At 48.8% G+C, this 15,472-nt stretch overlaps 1 protein-coding gene across 2 annotated transcripts; it reads left to right on the top strand.

Annotated features, from left to right (window-relative positions):
• The first annotated feature begins 11,477 nt into the window (after positions 1-11,477).
• Positions 11,478-13,877, top strand: LOC6604642 (histone deacetylase Rpd3). 2 transcript variants are annotated; one of them, XM_026994177.1, is made up of 4 exons: positions 11,478-11,561; positions 11,985-12,097; positions 12,161-13,406; positions 13,473-13,873. In XM_026994177.1, exons 1-4 carry the CDS (start codon positions 11,519-11,521, stop codon positions 13,661-13,663), a joined length of 1,593 nt encoding a protein of 530 aa, XP_026849978.1. In that variant the 5' UTR covers positions 11,478-11,518; the 3' UTR covers positions 13,664-13,873. The 2 variants fall into 2 exon arrangements, with proteins under 2 accessions (XP_026849978.1, XP_026849977.1); XM_026994176.1 differs by having other exon boundaries at positions 11,487-11,561; positions 13,476-13,877.
• The last annotated feature ends 1,595 nt before the right edge of the window (positions 13,878-15,472 follow it).

Here is a 15,472-nt window from a genome sequence, read left to right as displayed (position 1 = left end):
GAAAACGAAACGTTTTGGCTGAAAACGTAATCCGCAAAAGTAAATGAAAAACGGAGCCTGCCTGATAATAAAAACCGTGCGATTAAAAGTTTACAAAGATTTGAATGGCAAACGATCAGGAATTCGATGTTGATCATATGTATGACTCATATGTACTCGATGTGGCCTGGGACATGGATCTAAATGTACAGGGTTTCTACATTGGTGCATTCGACAAGAGGGTGAGTCAATAACGCGTCTTAAAATTTAATGAAAAATACTAGAAAATACTATGAAAAGTATAACATTCCAAGGTGTGTGAGCTAGACATGGTGGCAAGACCCTCAGAAAAAACGGACTCGGTCCACTTAAGCCCCCTATATTTAAACAATTCAACGACTTGAGGTCAATTTCGGAAAATATTAGTGACTATTGTAAATTCTTCTTGAAGATCCCTGTTATCTTTCCTTTGAACTTAAAAACAAAACACAATCAGCCAGGCTCCGTTTTTCACATTCACAAAAGTTTTCCGATTTACTTTTGAAATCACATAAATTGGGGCTCTCTTTTTCCCATTCCGCAAGATTTCTTCGTTTTCAAAACGAAAACATTTTCGTTGACGAAATGAAAAGTAAACGGCTTTTTATACAACAAAACGAACCTTAATTGCAAAAGGAAAAAAATAGATGACTTATTGATGCATTAACATAAACTTGATACCTATATCAGGGTAATTTAACTTGTGCTTTCTTTATAAATAATTTTATTTTAACCCAACCTAAAATTTGGCTCGGAAAAAATTGGCCACAGCAACAACAAATTTCGTTTTGGTGTAAGCAGCTGACGCATTCCGATTTGGTTATCGGAACGTTGGCAATTAATAAATTTTTGCGTATAACAGCACAAATGTGCATGTAACAGCTCAGACTGTGCTTGTAACATGTGCTTAACAGAACATCTGGGTGAGCACAGCTGTTTCCCGCCCAATTTAATTCGGACTTCAAAATGTAACATATCGATAAAAAAAATATGTGAAAAATGGAACACCTTAAAACGAAAACGAAACGTTTTGGCTGAAAACGTAATCCGCAAAAGTAAATGAAAAACGGAGCCTGCCTGAATATGTTTAAACTGAACAGCGCTAAAATGATAAAATTTTCATCATTTTCGGAGCAATATCAACATCATACCCCCTTTGTCTACAATGGGCTAATCGCTCTCAGTCAAGGATTGGAAACAATATTCCTCGTTTTTGATATTCCGTCGAATATTACTAGCTAAATAGAACCCTCAACCCTGCCCACGTATTTTTATCCGATAAATGAATCAATTTTCTATTTTTTTTTTTACTTATTTCAAATACTTGCTGTTATTGTATTGTGTCTAAAACAAGGTTTAAACAAAAGAGGTTGGCATTGTGGCGAAGAAAAGACCCTCCACGAAGAGAGGATGTCCCATCAAAAAATAGAGAGCAAGTCACAAAGTCATAAAAAAGAGAAATTCCCATCAAATTTGAGCGCCAAATAGAAATTGTTTTTAAAAAATGAGCGACAAGGATTTAAATGCAATTCATTATGATGCGTATGGAACTTTCTATGAACTTTTTTTTTTAATATACCATTAAAAATTAAATTTAGTTCATTGATTAAATTGATCAATTCCGTGTTTCGCCGTTTTTCTACCATCTTTTATGCACATAAAGCTAAAATCCTGTTCTCCAATCTGATTCTAAACAAATGTTATTTATTGACATAGAAATTTTTAAAGCACTTTTTCCTAGACGGGTATTAAAAAAGGCTATAATGGTCTTTTTGAATGTATTTGAGAGTATTTGAATGTATCAAAAGTAATCTGTCATCATGTTGGCACCACCTCGTCGCCTAACACGCCCCAGAAGCGGACTACAGCATAGCCATATTTTCATATTTTGTGAACCGCACAAAAAAAAATTGATGAAAATAATATTGAGTTATCGGACTTCTAAATATCGATATATAAACTCGCTTAAATATGTCATCCGCAGTTAACGGAGCTGGAAGGGCTATATAATAATAATAATTTTGTTTTCATTTCCTCTTATTATTATTTATTATTATTTTTTATTTTACTTTGGCATTAATGACGCTATTTTTCTGTATTTTTTCTTTACTCTCGTTCAGTTTAATTGAAAACCCGCGCGCTTTTACATTATATGCGATAAATCGTATCGAGCCTAAAAATACATTTTATTGCACACACTTTGGCAACATTCACAAACTTGTAAGCATTTTTACCGTTGTCAACATTCCATTTGTATTTTCCGCAACATTCTGATACCCTTGCGAAATGGATATTATAGAGTTGACGAAATGTTTGTCATTCCACGCTCTAATGAATGCAGAACCAAGTCAGCCACTGTTATAAAGCTATCTGGAGGTGCAGCTTATGGTCTTCTTATGGAGACCAATAGGTATTGGTATCTAGATTTACAGAAAACAAGTAAAAACATGTCAAACTCAGAAAAAGTCAATGTTAATTACGTTTCAAACTAGCTTGTAAAACCGAATTTACCGTTAGGGTATACAAATGTCCATACTCATGGCTGAACCTTGTTGTTAGGCAACAAAAATTCCGTAGTAATATTCGGCGGAATATGTAAAATAGAAATTTAATTCGTCAGTATATTTACGGCATATTTATGAGAGACGGTATATTTTGGTATATTTCTGAGGGTCGGACCGTATACCTTATCGATAAGTCCCGTGTCCATCACCGTCCTACAGTGCGGTGCGCTAGAGCTGTGAAACCATCGATAGTGGCGCCACTCGATAGTTTTGAATGGAATGATTTAAAAAATCGAATACTATCGATAGTATCGGGCTCATATATTAATATTGAAAAAGTCTTTTAACGGCTATTTTTCAAGCGAAATTAAATAAAAATTGTTCAAAATTAAACGTTTTATTCACATTATTCCTTTTCAAAATTCAAAAACTAAGAAATGTTTCATAAATCAGTCTGAAAATAAAAATTCATGACGTTTATTTTCCAAGATAAGTTCATATTTGTAAGTTCAAATTAAAACGTAAGCAACAAATGTTTCAAACATTAATCTTAGTCTATAGGAATAATTCATGGTTTTTGCTTATTAGCTAGATGAGTTTATATTTGGTCATATTGTTACACTTGGCTTGTTTCCCAGAGGGCAATGCCGGCTAGCTGTCGGCCCCAGGGCTGGGTAGTTCCCCTTGCCCGCCAAATGTAGATAAAAAAGGAGACATACTACTTCTCGGGACATCAAAACTAACAACAACTTAAAGACAAAGAAAATCATAAACAGACGGCTATCAAGTGGGTAAAGCTTGGGTGTTATCACTTCGCGCGCCCGCCCTACCTGTGACCAAACACAACGTGCATTTTGGCCACCCTCTGCTAGAACGGTAACGGCTGGCCTAATCCATGGCTTACGCCACGCGCCCTCCCTCTATTTTAAATTTACTGCATCATGCTTCAGTATATATCCAAGCTTTAATAATCATAAATTGACAATTTCATCTTTCTCATAAATAAATTGTAACGAACCTGCTTTTTGGGCTCGCTTGAGTTTGCTGGGCTCGCTCAGCGGTCGGCAGATTCGCCGCAACGTATTTTTATTGTTGCCCCCAACGACAAATGATAAGACCTTCCTTTTCTTTACTTGAATTTCGCTTTATTCGCAATTCTATTAGGACTTAGGGCTAGGTGTTACAATTTCACTTATCTACGGATCTCCACCACGCGTGGGCTCTCGTCGGGTGTGGCAGCGTTGAGGCTAATGATTGGGGCAATTTGACCTCCGCTATTGCTTTGGCCCGCCACTCAAATCCGCACTCCACGTCTCGCACTCCCCTCTTAGCTTCCGCCGGCGAACGGGGATCTCCTCTTCACTTAGACTTACTCTGGGGGCAGGCGGGGCCTGTCTGCCTGTTGCTACACATCACTGCACTTCTTTGAACCGTACCGGGTATCACTCTTACGTTTCGACGGGGTTTCAACGTGCGCGCGCAATCACTTATCCACGGGAAAGAGGCCCGCTTCGACGCCGCAGCCTCCTTTTATAACCCCTTGCCAGGCCCTGGCTCGGCGTCGGTAGTTTTCCAACGCCGTCTCCTGGTTTACACGGCCTTCGTAACGGGGCTTGGCCGGTGGCGTGATCCCATGCCCTTATTTGGTCATGCGTCGGATCACTGCCGGCCCGATCCCGCCGTCTCCTTTGCCTCTCGCGTGTCTCTCTCTCTCCGAGAGCAGGGCACTTCTCCTCTCGGGGCCCTTGGCCTCTTCGCCGCATCCGGATATCCGTGGGTATCTGGATTGACCTTCGCCTTATCCGGCCAGCCATCAGCCTTTATCCGACCGTCCCACCGCCTTTATCCGGCTGTGCTTTGGTCGCACTCGGCCTGTGGGAACCGCGGTTCCTCACACCCCCCTCTTTCTTCCCGCAGCGGAATACTCCCGTTTTTTTTACTCCTTACTACTCTTTTTACTCCCGCCCTATTTTACGCGCGCTCTTTGTTGCACCTGGGATCACAGGCGCCCTCTGGCGCCTTTGCTCGGGCGTCGCTGCCAGCCCTTGCAATTTTCTGGCTGGAGCCGAACCCCGCCTATCGATAAGATGTAGGGGCGCTTCTGCGATCCACTCGATATTTCCTCCCAGTTAGTATTCCGTTTCTTTCTTTTCCGTCTTCTCTTTATTCACGTTCTTCCCGCGTGTTTTGCCTTTTTTTTCCCCTTGTTTTTTTGTTCCTTCTGCCCCCCCTTTTTTTTCTCCCTCTTTTTCTTTTTCCTTTACTTTTGCTCCCGGAACACCTACGTGCGCGTGGCCGACATTGCGATGCGGTACCGGGTACCCCGCTCGCTCACCAGTTTCTTTACCCGCCTACCAACGAGGCGAATCTGGGTCTGCGCGCGGATCACCGCCGCCGGCCACTCCTCCCGCGGGATCGCCGTCCAGTGGACCGTGGCTGCCGGTGCCGAGCTCTGCCGTTGCAGGGCCGGCCGCCATGTCCGTCGCCGGGTCCGCCGCCATGCGGGCTGCTGCCTCGTCCGTCGCCGGGTACGCCTCTGCCTCGGCCGCCGCCGTGCGGGCCGCCCTCGCTGCCTCCGTCGCCGCCATTTCTGCCGCTGAGGTCGTGGGGGCAGGTCCGGGGTTCCTCCTCCGCGGGTCCCTGTCGTTACTGCCGAGTGGACTTTCTTCCCACACCCGGGCGCCGGTCTCTGGCTGGGCTTCGCACGGGGCGGGCCCCGAGGCCCACGTGAAGTGCAGGGTCTGGTGGTGCCCAACCATCCCCTGGCGCACGGCGGTCCGCACCTCCTGCCGCACCCTCCATTGTGGTTGCTGCTGCCACTGCCCCTGCCCCTGCTGCTGCTGGTGCTGCTGCTGCTGGTGCTGCTGCTGCTGCTCCTCCTCGACCTGCGGTTGCCGCCTCTCGGGGCCCTCGTCGTCCTCGGCCGGTGGCGTAGGCTGCCACAACTCGCCTTCCTCCTCCGCGGCCTGCTGCAGCCGCCGCTGCCACTCGGCCGCGTTGAGGCGTGAGCCTGGCCCCTGGGTTTTCTCTGGTCATCCGCTGTCTGAGATTACCCTCCCCGACCCCGGATTCGCCTCCCAGCTTTGGGGACGCGTTTCCTGTCCAGGTTTGCTGAGCTTTTCCTCTTCTCGTTTTATTTTTCTTTGTTCCTACTAATTTCCACTTTTTTTTTCAGATCTTTCCAACCACGGCTTTCCTGTTCCAAATTTTTTTTTTTTTCAATCTAAGTGCACAAGTCCGTCACCCTGCGTGCTGACGAGTCTCGTGCGTGTCCTGCGCGGCACCCTTACCCCGTGTCCTGCGTGGCACTCTACCGTTCCTGGTCCTGCGTGACCCTTTAGGGCGACCCATTACAGCCATTCCCCTTCACCCCTGTGTATCTCGCTCCTCGGGTAGGGGTTTCAGATCTTGTATGTGTGCCGTTCTCTTCTTCCTGTCGCCCTCCTTTCTTAGGTTGCAGATAACTGGGGATATAAAGTCCTCTATCTGGTATGGCCCATCGTACCTTGGTGCCAGCTTCGCGGCGAATCCCTCCGCCGCATTGGACAGGTGGTGCTGTTTGGCCCATACGACCTCTCCCACTTTGGGTCTCCACGGTCTTCTTCTCAGGTTGTAGTGCCTGGCCTGATCCTGGGCTGCCCTTTCCAAGTTTCGTCGAACCAACTGAAACAGCTCCTTTAACTTCTTCGCATTTTCATCCGGCGTCTCTGTGCCTTGTCCCGTGCCTACCGTCTCCTCGTCATATAGGGCCTTTGGCAGCCGGGGTTCCCTTCCTTGCACCACGAACGCCGGTGAATATCCAATTGTATCCGACACTCCCGAATTCATGGCCAGCATTAGCTGCGGCCATTTTTCGTCCCAACACCTTTGATCACCCTCGGTGAACTGAGCTATCATGGTCTTTATCGTTCTGTTCGTTCGCTCTGTCGGATTCTCTTGCGGCGTGGCGTGGTGGCGCACTCCTAGCTGCTCCAGGAATCTTTTAAATGCCCTGCTTGCAAACTGCACCCCATTGTCCGTAATGAAGACTTTGGGCGCCCCAAAACGGGCTATTATGCGCTCTCGACAGGCCTTTATTAGTGCCTCGGCTGTGGCCTTCCTCAGCGACACCAACTCGGTTCACTTTGAGAATCGATCCACTAGCACCAACAGCATCGAGTTCCCATGCTTCGACCTCGGCAGAGGACCCACAAAGTCCGCGCATACCGTTGCCGCTTGTAGCTGACTTGGCTTAAAACGAAGACATAGTTCGCACTTCCCCGGCCAGTAATATCTTGCCGCCACCCGTGCCGCGGTTCTCCTTCCGCCGGCGTGGCCTGCTTCCGGGTTATCGTGGCTCTCCTTTAAAACCCTTTCTTGGGCATATTTCGGCACACATAACTTCCACGAGGCGACTTCTTCGCTCCCTGCCCGGTGAGGAATGTGCCGGTACAAGTTTCCCCCCTTCTCCACATAGTCGGAGTACTTTGGGGATTCTTTTCTGATCTTTTCTGCCATGCCCTCTAACCACTTGCAGGGCGGCTCGCCTACTGGCTGTGTTCCCTGCTTATTTCTTATCCGACGGCCTCGCTCCTCCACCGGTTGTCGGGAGAGTGCGTCGGCTACCACGTTGAGCTGTCCTTTCCTGTACGCGACTTCAAAGTCGTACTGCTCTAACTCTAATGCCCATCTCGCCACTCTTCCCGACGGACTTTCTATGCTATTGTAACGAACCGTTCTTCTCCGTCTGATGCAGCTGGGCTGGCTCAGCGGTCGATAGGCTCGCTGCAACAATATTTATATGTTGCCCCGACGACAAGTAAGAAGGGACGGGTTGGGTCTTGTACTGGTATGTTAAAAATGCTTTATTGGTATCTTAAGTCTATCTTACGCTACTCGGATTCCGGCGCTGGATCTCCTCTTGGTTCTCCTCTGTGGTTCGATGAGCGCGTTGCTCCCTGGGCCCCCCACGGCTTCGCCAAGCGTGGCACCGCGGGCTCTACTGACTGGGGCTAGCGATTCTTGGCACGTGGCCCAAATCCACCTCTCAGTCAGGCGCCTGACGCGTTCGCTCTCACTCGACTCACTTGGCTTTTCGGCCCGAGGGTGCCTCACTCCTGGAGGCATGCGCTTCAAGCGGGGCGCCGTTGGTTCAAGGGATTTGAGTCTCTGGCTCTTGGCTGCACGCTCGAGTCCGCCTCTCAATCCTCACACAACGCGTTCGCTTTCTACGGTTCTTTTCCCTTCGCTTGGTCTCACTTTCGTGGCTCACTATTCACTTCACTCTTGTTGGCTCCGTCTGTGGACTGTCCCTTTTCCTGGTCGCGGCCCTCCTCTTATAGGCTCGCTTCTGCGTCGGCGCCGCCGATGCCGCCTGGCGCTAAAGGCACTTTCCGCCATGCGGTGCCCGTATTTTTCCATCGGCGTTCCTTCATTCCCTTGTTGCTCTCCAACGGGACCTGGCTGGTGGCGTGATCTCATGACCATATTTGGTCATGCGCTGGACCACTGCCGGCCCGATCCCGTCATCCAGCTGCTCGCTCTCCAACGGGACCTGGCTGGTGGCGTGATCTCATGACCATATTTGGACATGCGCTGGGCCACTGCCGGCCCGATCCCGTCATCCCGCTGCTCTCTCTCCAGGGGTCCTCCCCTCTCATCTTGGGACCCCGGGAGAGCTCTCCTCGGGAATTCGCCGCCTCCGGATACCCCCGGATAACGGTCGTTAGCGCTTAACCCTATACTGCCCCCTAAGTGTGGGAATACCTTTCCTCACACTATTTAGCCATTTCAGAGCCATGTGGTCCGTGACCACCTTGAAGCGATAACCTTCCAAGTATGGCCTCAACCGGCGGATGGCCCATACAATGGCCAGACATTCTTTCTCCGTCGCCCAATAGTTCCTTTCGGGTCCGTTAAGCTCCTGCTAGCATATGATATTACCCGCTCGCCCCTTTCCGTCTCCTGCGTGAGAATCGCGCACAGCCCGTAATCACTGGCGTCTGTCTGCAGGATGAATTTCTTCGAGAAGTCGGGGCACGCCAACACGGGGTCCGCCACTAGTCGTCTCTTCACCTCCTCGAACGCTTCCTGCCGTTCCTGGGTTCAGACCCATTCCGTCTTCTGCTTGAGGAGCCCGGTGAGTGGCTGCACGAGGGTGGCGAAGTCGAGCACGAACCTCCGGTACCATGAGGCCACTCCCAAGTACTGTCTCAGCTCCTTGACATTTGTCGGCGGTTTCAGTTCGGCTATGGCTGCGACTTTCTCGGGGTCTGTACATATCCTCTCGCCGGTCACCTTGTGGCCCAGATACCGCAGCTCTTTCCTAAAGAGCTCGCACTTGTCTGCATTCAGCCGCAAGTTAGCCAAGCGCAGCCGTCGAAACACCTCTTTCAGGTTTCTTCGGTGTTCTTCCTCTGTTCGCCCGATGACCACTATGTCATCCTGGTACGCGAATGCGTGCGGCATCATTTCTGGCCCTATCACTTGGTCTAACGCCCGTTGAAAGGTGGCCGACGCGGAGTGTAACCCAAACGGCATCACCTTCCATTGGTATAACCCCTTTCCGGGCACCGTGAACGCCGTGATCGGCCGGCTGCTCTCGGCCAGGGGGATCTGCCAATATCCATCCTTCAGATCCAGGCTACTTATGAATTTCGCTTCCCGCAGTTGATCTAGTATGTAATCGATGCCCTGGGCATTGGGCATTCTTCTTCCCCATCACTATAGGCGAACCGTAGGGGCTCTTTGACGGCTCTATGCATCCCATTTCTAATAGTTCGTCCACTTTCTGGTTAATCTCGGCCTGCATTTTGGGGTTCTTGGTGATTGTGTGGTGGTGATTGTGTGCACCGCCACATTAGACACCCCCTCGATCTTATAAAATGCCTCCAACTCTCGGGCCAAGAAGTCCTCCACTGGCTCTTCCCTCGCCCCCTCATTCCGCCTCATGACCGCTGACACCTCTCTGGCGGCCACTCTTAGGGTCGTGTCCGTTTTGTTGTCGTACTCCGGAACCGTGTCTCCAGCTTCGGCCTTCGCCACGGACAGTCTTTCCTCCTGGCCTCCTCGTTCCCGATCTCGGGCAGGGATCACCACCCTGTGTCCTGCACAGGTCACCACTGCCCCGACCGCGCGGAGGAAATCCCATCCCAACACTAACTCATCAATCACACCCGGCAATACGAGTAGCACCATTGGGATCTCCTTGTTCACGTGGCACGTGACCTCCTGGCTATGGCCATCCGCCAACCTCACCCTTTTCCTTGCCGCCGCCTCCCGGCCTTCACCCTTCAGTCGGTCCGCCAACTTGCGGTTCACGAAACTGCTGGTGGCTCCTGTATCCACCGTGGCTTTATCCAGCCTTTATCCGACCGTCCCACCGCCTTTATCCGGCTGTGCTTTGGTCGCACTCGGCCTGTGGGAACCGCGGTTCCTCACAAAATAGATATACTCCAAATTATCACTAACCAAAAAGAAACACCAAAACGTTCGACACAAAGGCAAACACGGAAATAACTGCTGAAATTTCGTTCAACCAACAGAGATACCCTCACCCATACGTAATGGAATATGTGTAGATGAGTGGATCCAGTTTTACGGGTGTTAATTTAACTCGGGCCCCTACGGAGACTTAACCTAACAAGAGCTCTTGTTAAGGGTCCCCGAGACATAAACCATAAACAATATTTTTCCACAAATCGCTCGACCAAATACGGTGGGACCCCCTCGTCACCCACTAATGGTTAATCTTCTGGAACTGAACAGCTGATCGCAGATTTAGATTCGTGAAAGGTGTTGGTGTTTTTACATATTTTTTTAATGGCCAAGATTTTACGTTGACCTTAAGCTAATACTAAATACTGAATAAAGGACAACACACGGAACAAAATAACATTTAATGTGGAACGGTGTTTGGAGTGCGGATTATGTTTTTTTTCTTTAAGTTCAAACGACGTGGGCGATCGCTGGCCGTGGCCGGTCAGCCCAAAATTTATATAGGTCCGTGTATACGTGTGCGCGTGTGTGAGTGTTAAAAGGGTTTCGGGGTTTTTACGTGGTGAATGAGACCAAGGCGATGCAACGACCGTGCGATGTCGCTAGGATCACCCTGGCAGCTAAGTCGTCCTCTTTCAAAATTTTCTGCATTACAACCTATTTTCTCGCCCGATTTTTTCTGTACTCACTTCAAACTTTCTGTTTTAAGCACAAAATTGCAAATTTCGACGTTACTCTTCCGTCCACGCTCCACGATTTCCATAATCCAATCAACGTTTTCTAATATTTTCACTCCTATTTATCCCTTTTTCCCTTACTAATACATATAACTAATCCTATTCTATTCCTGATATCCCCAGTAACGGCTCCAGCTCCCCCCGATGTCCCCATACACCATCGAGCCTCCCTGGACTTCCGCTTGGCGCGTCGCCCTCAGCCCTGACCACCTGTCGTTCAGGTGGGACTGGAACAATATTTCAAATTTTAGAACGTAAGCAACAAATGTTTCAAACATTAATCTTAGTCTATAGAGATAATTCGCATATTATAAACCGCTTATTTGCTAAAATCAGGTTCATTGGTAATCCACCAGTTGTTATTTAAAAACAAAAGTTTGTCAACGACTTTTGGCTTGAGAGCGGACCTGCGCGGGAACTTGTCCATTGTTAACGATGTCAGCATATATATATACAATATACAAAATCAAAGTAGTGATGGGCAAACGACCGCTACAAGCTCGATAGTATCATGAATAGTAGCAAAACCATCGATAGTAGCGAATGGCACCAAACCATCGATACTATCGATAGTGCCATCGATGGTTTGACACCTCTACGGTGCGCGCGAGTCTTTTTTTTTGGCTAAAAAAATACATTTTAAATAAAGGCGCCGACAAAAGCGGGCGAGGCGATCGTTCCGTCACATATTAAACCGCATTTGGGCTAAACCAAGTTTTAACCCGTACCGCTTCAGAACCGAGGAACTCTTCAGCACCGCACCAGAGAAACCGCATCCTAAAGATGCAATCTCACAGCAAGAAACGCGTCTGCTACTACTACGACAGTAAGTTTTTGCATAAAATATCTAAAAATTTTACGCTTTCCATCAGATATTTATGAATTACCGGCCCCCGCGGGTTTTTTCGGAGCCGGAGGCAAATTTTTTTTCGGTTCCATTCGGCGGCGGATGATAGCATTTTGCGAATTTCTAGTTTTACGGCGACTGTACAAGCGCGTTTCGTGAGAGTGCACTTTTCAGTAACAACCGCTGAGCGGATTTTGGTGGTGTGTGTGTATGCTTAAGTGTGCGCGTATGTACCTGTATGTCTGCTTTGTTCGGCGAAAGTGTACTCTGAAGGGTTGTTGTCGAAAAGTGCGCTCTGCGCATGGATGCTTCAGCGACCGTGGCGGTAAAATTTATTTTCTGCATAGCGTGGCAATTGCTTATTTTTTCGACAATCTAACCCCTGATATTTCTGCTCTCCAGGTGACATTGGCAACTACTACTATGGCCAGGGGCACCCCATGAAGCCCCACCGCATACGCATGACCCACAATCTGCTCCTGAACTACGGTCTATACCGGAAAATGGAGATTTACGTAAGTCTACAAATTTATAGCCGCTAATTAGACAGAGATTTAATAATGTGACAACGCCCGTAGCGACCACACAAAGCCACTGACGATGAGATGACCAAGTTCCATTCGGACGAGTACGTCCGATTCCTGCGGTCCATCCGGCCGGAAAACATGACCGAATATAAAAAGCAGATGCAGCGCTTCAATGTAGGCGAAGATTGCCCCGTGTTCGACGGTCTCTACGAGTTCTGTCAGCTGTCGGCGGGTGGCTCCGTGGCCGCAGCCGTCAAGCTGAACAAACAGGCCTCCGAGATCTGCATCAACTGGGGCGGCGGTCTGCATCATGCGAAAAAATCGGAAGCCTCTGGATTCTGCTATGTGAATGATATTGTTCTGGGCATCTTGGAGCTGCTCAAATACCACCAGCGTGTTCTCTACATCGACATCGATGTGCACCACGGCGATGGTGTCGAGGAGGCCTTTTACACCGCGGACCGCGTGATGACCGTCAGCTTCCACAAGTACGGCGAGTACTTCCCGGGCACTGGCGACCTGCGGGACATTGGCGCCGGCAAGGGCAAGTACTATGCCGTCAATATCCCCCTGCGCGATGGCATGGACGATGACGCGTACGAGAGCATCTTCGTGCCCATAATTTCGAAGGTAATGGAGACATTCCAGCCGGCGGCGGTGGTCCTGCAATGCGGCGCGGACTCCCTTACCGGCGACCGGCTCGGCTGCTTTAACCTGACGGTGAAGGGGCACGGTAAGTGCGTCGATTTCGTAAAGAAGTACAACCTGCCCTTCCTGATGGTCGGCGGCGGTGGCTACACCATCCGCAACGTCTCCCGGTGTTGGACGTACGAGACGTCCGTGGCGCTGGCCGTGGATATTGCCAACGAACTGCCCTACAACTACTACTTCGAGTACTTTGGGCCCGACTTCAAACTGCACATCAGCCCCAGCAACATGACTAACCAGAACACGTCCGAGTATCTGGAGAAGATCAAGAACAGGCTTTTCGAGAACCTGCGCATGTTGCCACACGCTCCGGGCGTCCAGATCCAGGCCATACCCGAGGACGCGATCAACGATGAATCCGACGATGAGGACAAGGTGGATAAGGATGATCGCCTGCCGCAGAGCGACAAGGATAAGCGCATTGTGGCCGAGAACGAGTACTCGGACTCGGAGGATGAGGGCGAGGGCGGACGACGGGACAACCGCGCATACAAGGGACAGCGCCAGCGTCCGCGACTCGACAAGGATAACAACAGTAACAAGGCATCCTCAGAAGCGTCCAGCGAGATTAAGGATGAGAAGGAGAAGGGTGAGTGGGGCACAAAGTCACCCAGTAGTTGTTCAATCAAACTTATACCCTTTGTATCTTTTGCAGTAGACGGCGCTGATGGCGAAGAATCGACGGCATCCAATGCCAACAGCAACAGTAACAACAACAGCAGCAGCAACAACAAGAGCGATAACGATTCGAGTGCGGCAGCCAGCCGGGCAACGACTGGGGGCGGCTCAGGATCTGGTTCCGGCTCCGGTTCGGGGGCCAAGACCGCCAAGGAGAACAACATATGACGTGGCGGCCGCCACGTTAATTAAGCGACCGCCGAAGTACAAGCCGCCGGACTTCGCCTAGCACCGTCTTTCCTCCCAGTCCTCCCCCTAGCTGTATCCATTTAACGTTATACTATTCTGTGACCCCACTCCACTTCACCCCTCTCATCACTGATTATCTGCTTAACGTCAATATAAGTACGAAGCATGTCGTGTCCCCTACCGACTAAGCGCACTCGTGTAATTCAATAAATATTTATAAATAAGTTCTACCGTATACGTGTATACTTTTAATTAATGTTTAAATATTGCTATAAGAAACAAAACTATGTTGGGCTGATTCAAAATTGTGGGGCAGATTTTGGAGTGTTGCAAAAAGGTTACGTGAGGAGGAGGTGGAATCTTTCCGATCGATGGATTTTTAAGAATGGCAATATCTACCAGATTTCCAGATCGGATTCAGATGGAACGAATCCATTAGCAGAGGCTACATTACTGGTAACCCCTCCACGCGTTTGGATCTGCCAATTGTAACCATCGATAACTTAACTGTACATATATCTCTCTTTCTCACTGCATGCTTTTCCCGTAGGGCTGTCTCTGTTTTTTCAGCTAGTCAGTTATAGCCTTTACATATAATTACGTATAAAATATATGGTATAGCTAATACAAAATTATAAGCTCACATATATATGTATATCCTGACTGAGTACCGGGTATAAAAGTAGAGCTGCGGCCCTTGCCGCGCCTCACAGCGTTTCCGCACGCATTGCCTTATTTAGAACAATTTTATTACATACTTACGTGAATCAAATCCTTCTTTTGGCTTTATTACCACTCTGAAATTAGCAATAGCCAAATCAATAATTATTATCAATAACAATTCCTTTAATTTTTAGCAACATTTGATCAACATTCGCTAACTAAAAAATTGGTAAACTAACTAACTAGTACTAGAGTTCACACTTCAAGTGATACGCATATCAACGTCCATGTAAAAAAAAAGAAAAAAGGCTAATCCTGCCGCAACTTGAGTTTGTTGCCAGGCAACCAGCACCATGAACGAGGATACACTTGCCCCATTGACGAAGGTGTGCGACTAGCTTGGTTCCGGACTAGCAGGGTCCGCCGTGGGGTGGCGTTAATCCAGCGATAATATCGAGTCGATGCTGTTGCGATTACTGCGCGGCTGCAGTCGCGGTCCACCCAAGTAACTAATTGGATTCGCGAACTGTCGCTGCTGCAGCGCCCCACTCACCAGATAGAGATGCTGATGCTCTACTTGCGGGTCTTCATGCTGCTTCTCATCCTTTTGGCCTTGCTGCTTCGCCTGCGCTGACTGCGAGAGATTGGGTATGAAAATGGTCACGACGGGGCGTGGTGGTGGGACAGATACAAATGCGGGCGGGTTGGGGTTTCGTTGATAGGGTAGGCGGGTTGACGAAGGAAGAGGTTAGATCAAATATTTTTCAGGGTTTAATTCTATTTGGCTTTAGTCAAAGTGACGTTCAATGGACATGGAAATGGAAACGGAGGACATCGTAGATGTGATTGTGTGTGTAAAACCAACCACACCTATCCCGGATCCCGGCGGTACTGTCGCGAGATATTACTTCGCCGGGGGGAGATGACCGTAGGGCTCTTCTCTTAACAATCTCCTTTATCCTTTATCTCCTTGCATTGCGTGCTCTTTCTTCGCGACGCAGTTTGGTAGCCATAGTTACGGCCATGAATCTAATCGCGGCCCAGTTTCCTTCCGACTCCAGCAGGCATTCTGCCAGGTTTGTCACCGCTGGCATTCTTCCAAGCTTGTTGCTTAGATCCTCTCGT

The sequence above is a fragment of the Drosophila persimilis genome, unplaced genomic scaffold (assembly GCF_003286085.1).
Source record: "Drosophila persimilis strain 14011-0111.01,24,50 unplaced genomic scaffold, DperRS2 tig00001308-arrow-arrow-pilon, whole genome shotgun sequence".
In the NCBI taxonomy this organism is placed as follows: Eukaryota; Metazoa; Arthropoda; class Insecta; order Diptera; family Drosophilidae; genus Drosophila; species Drosophila persimilis.
This window is presented reverse-complemented; position numbering and strand designations above follow the sequence as displayed.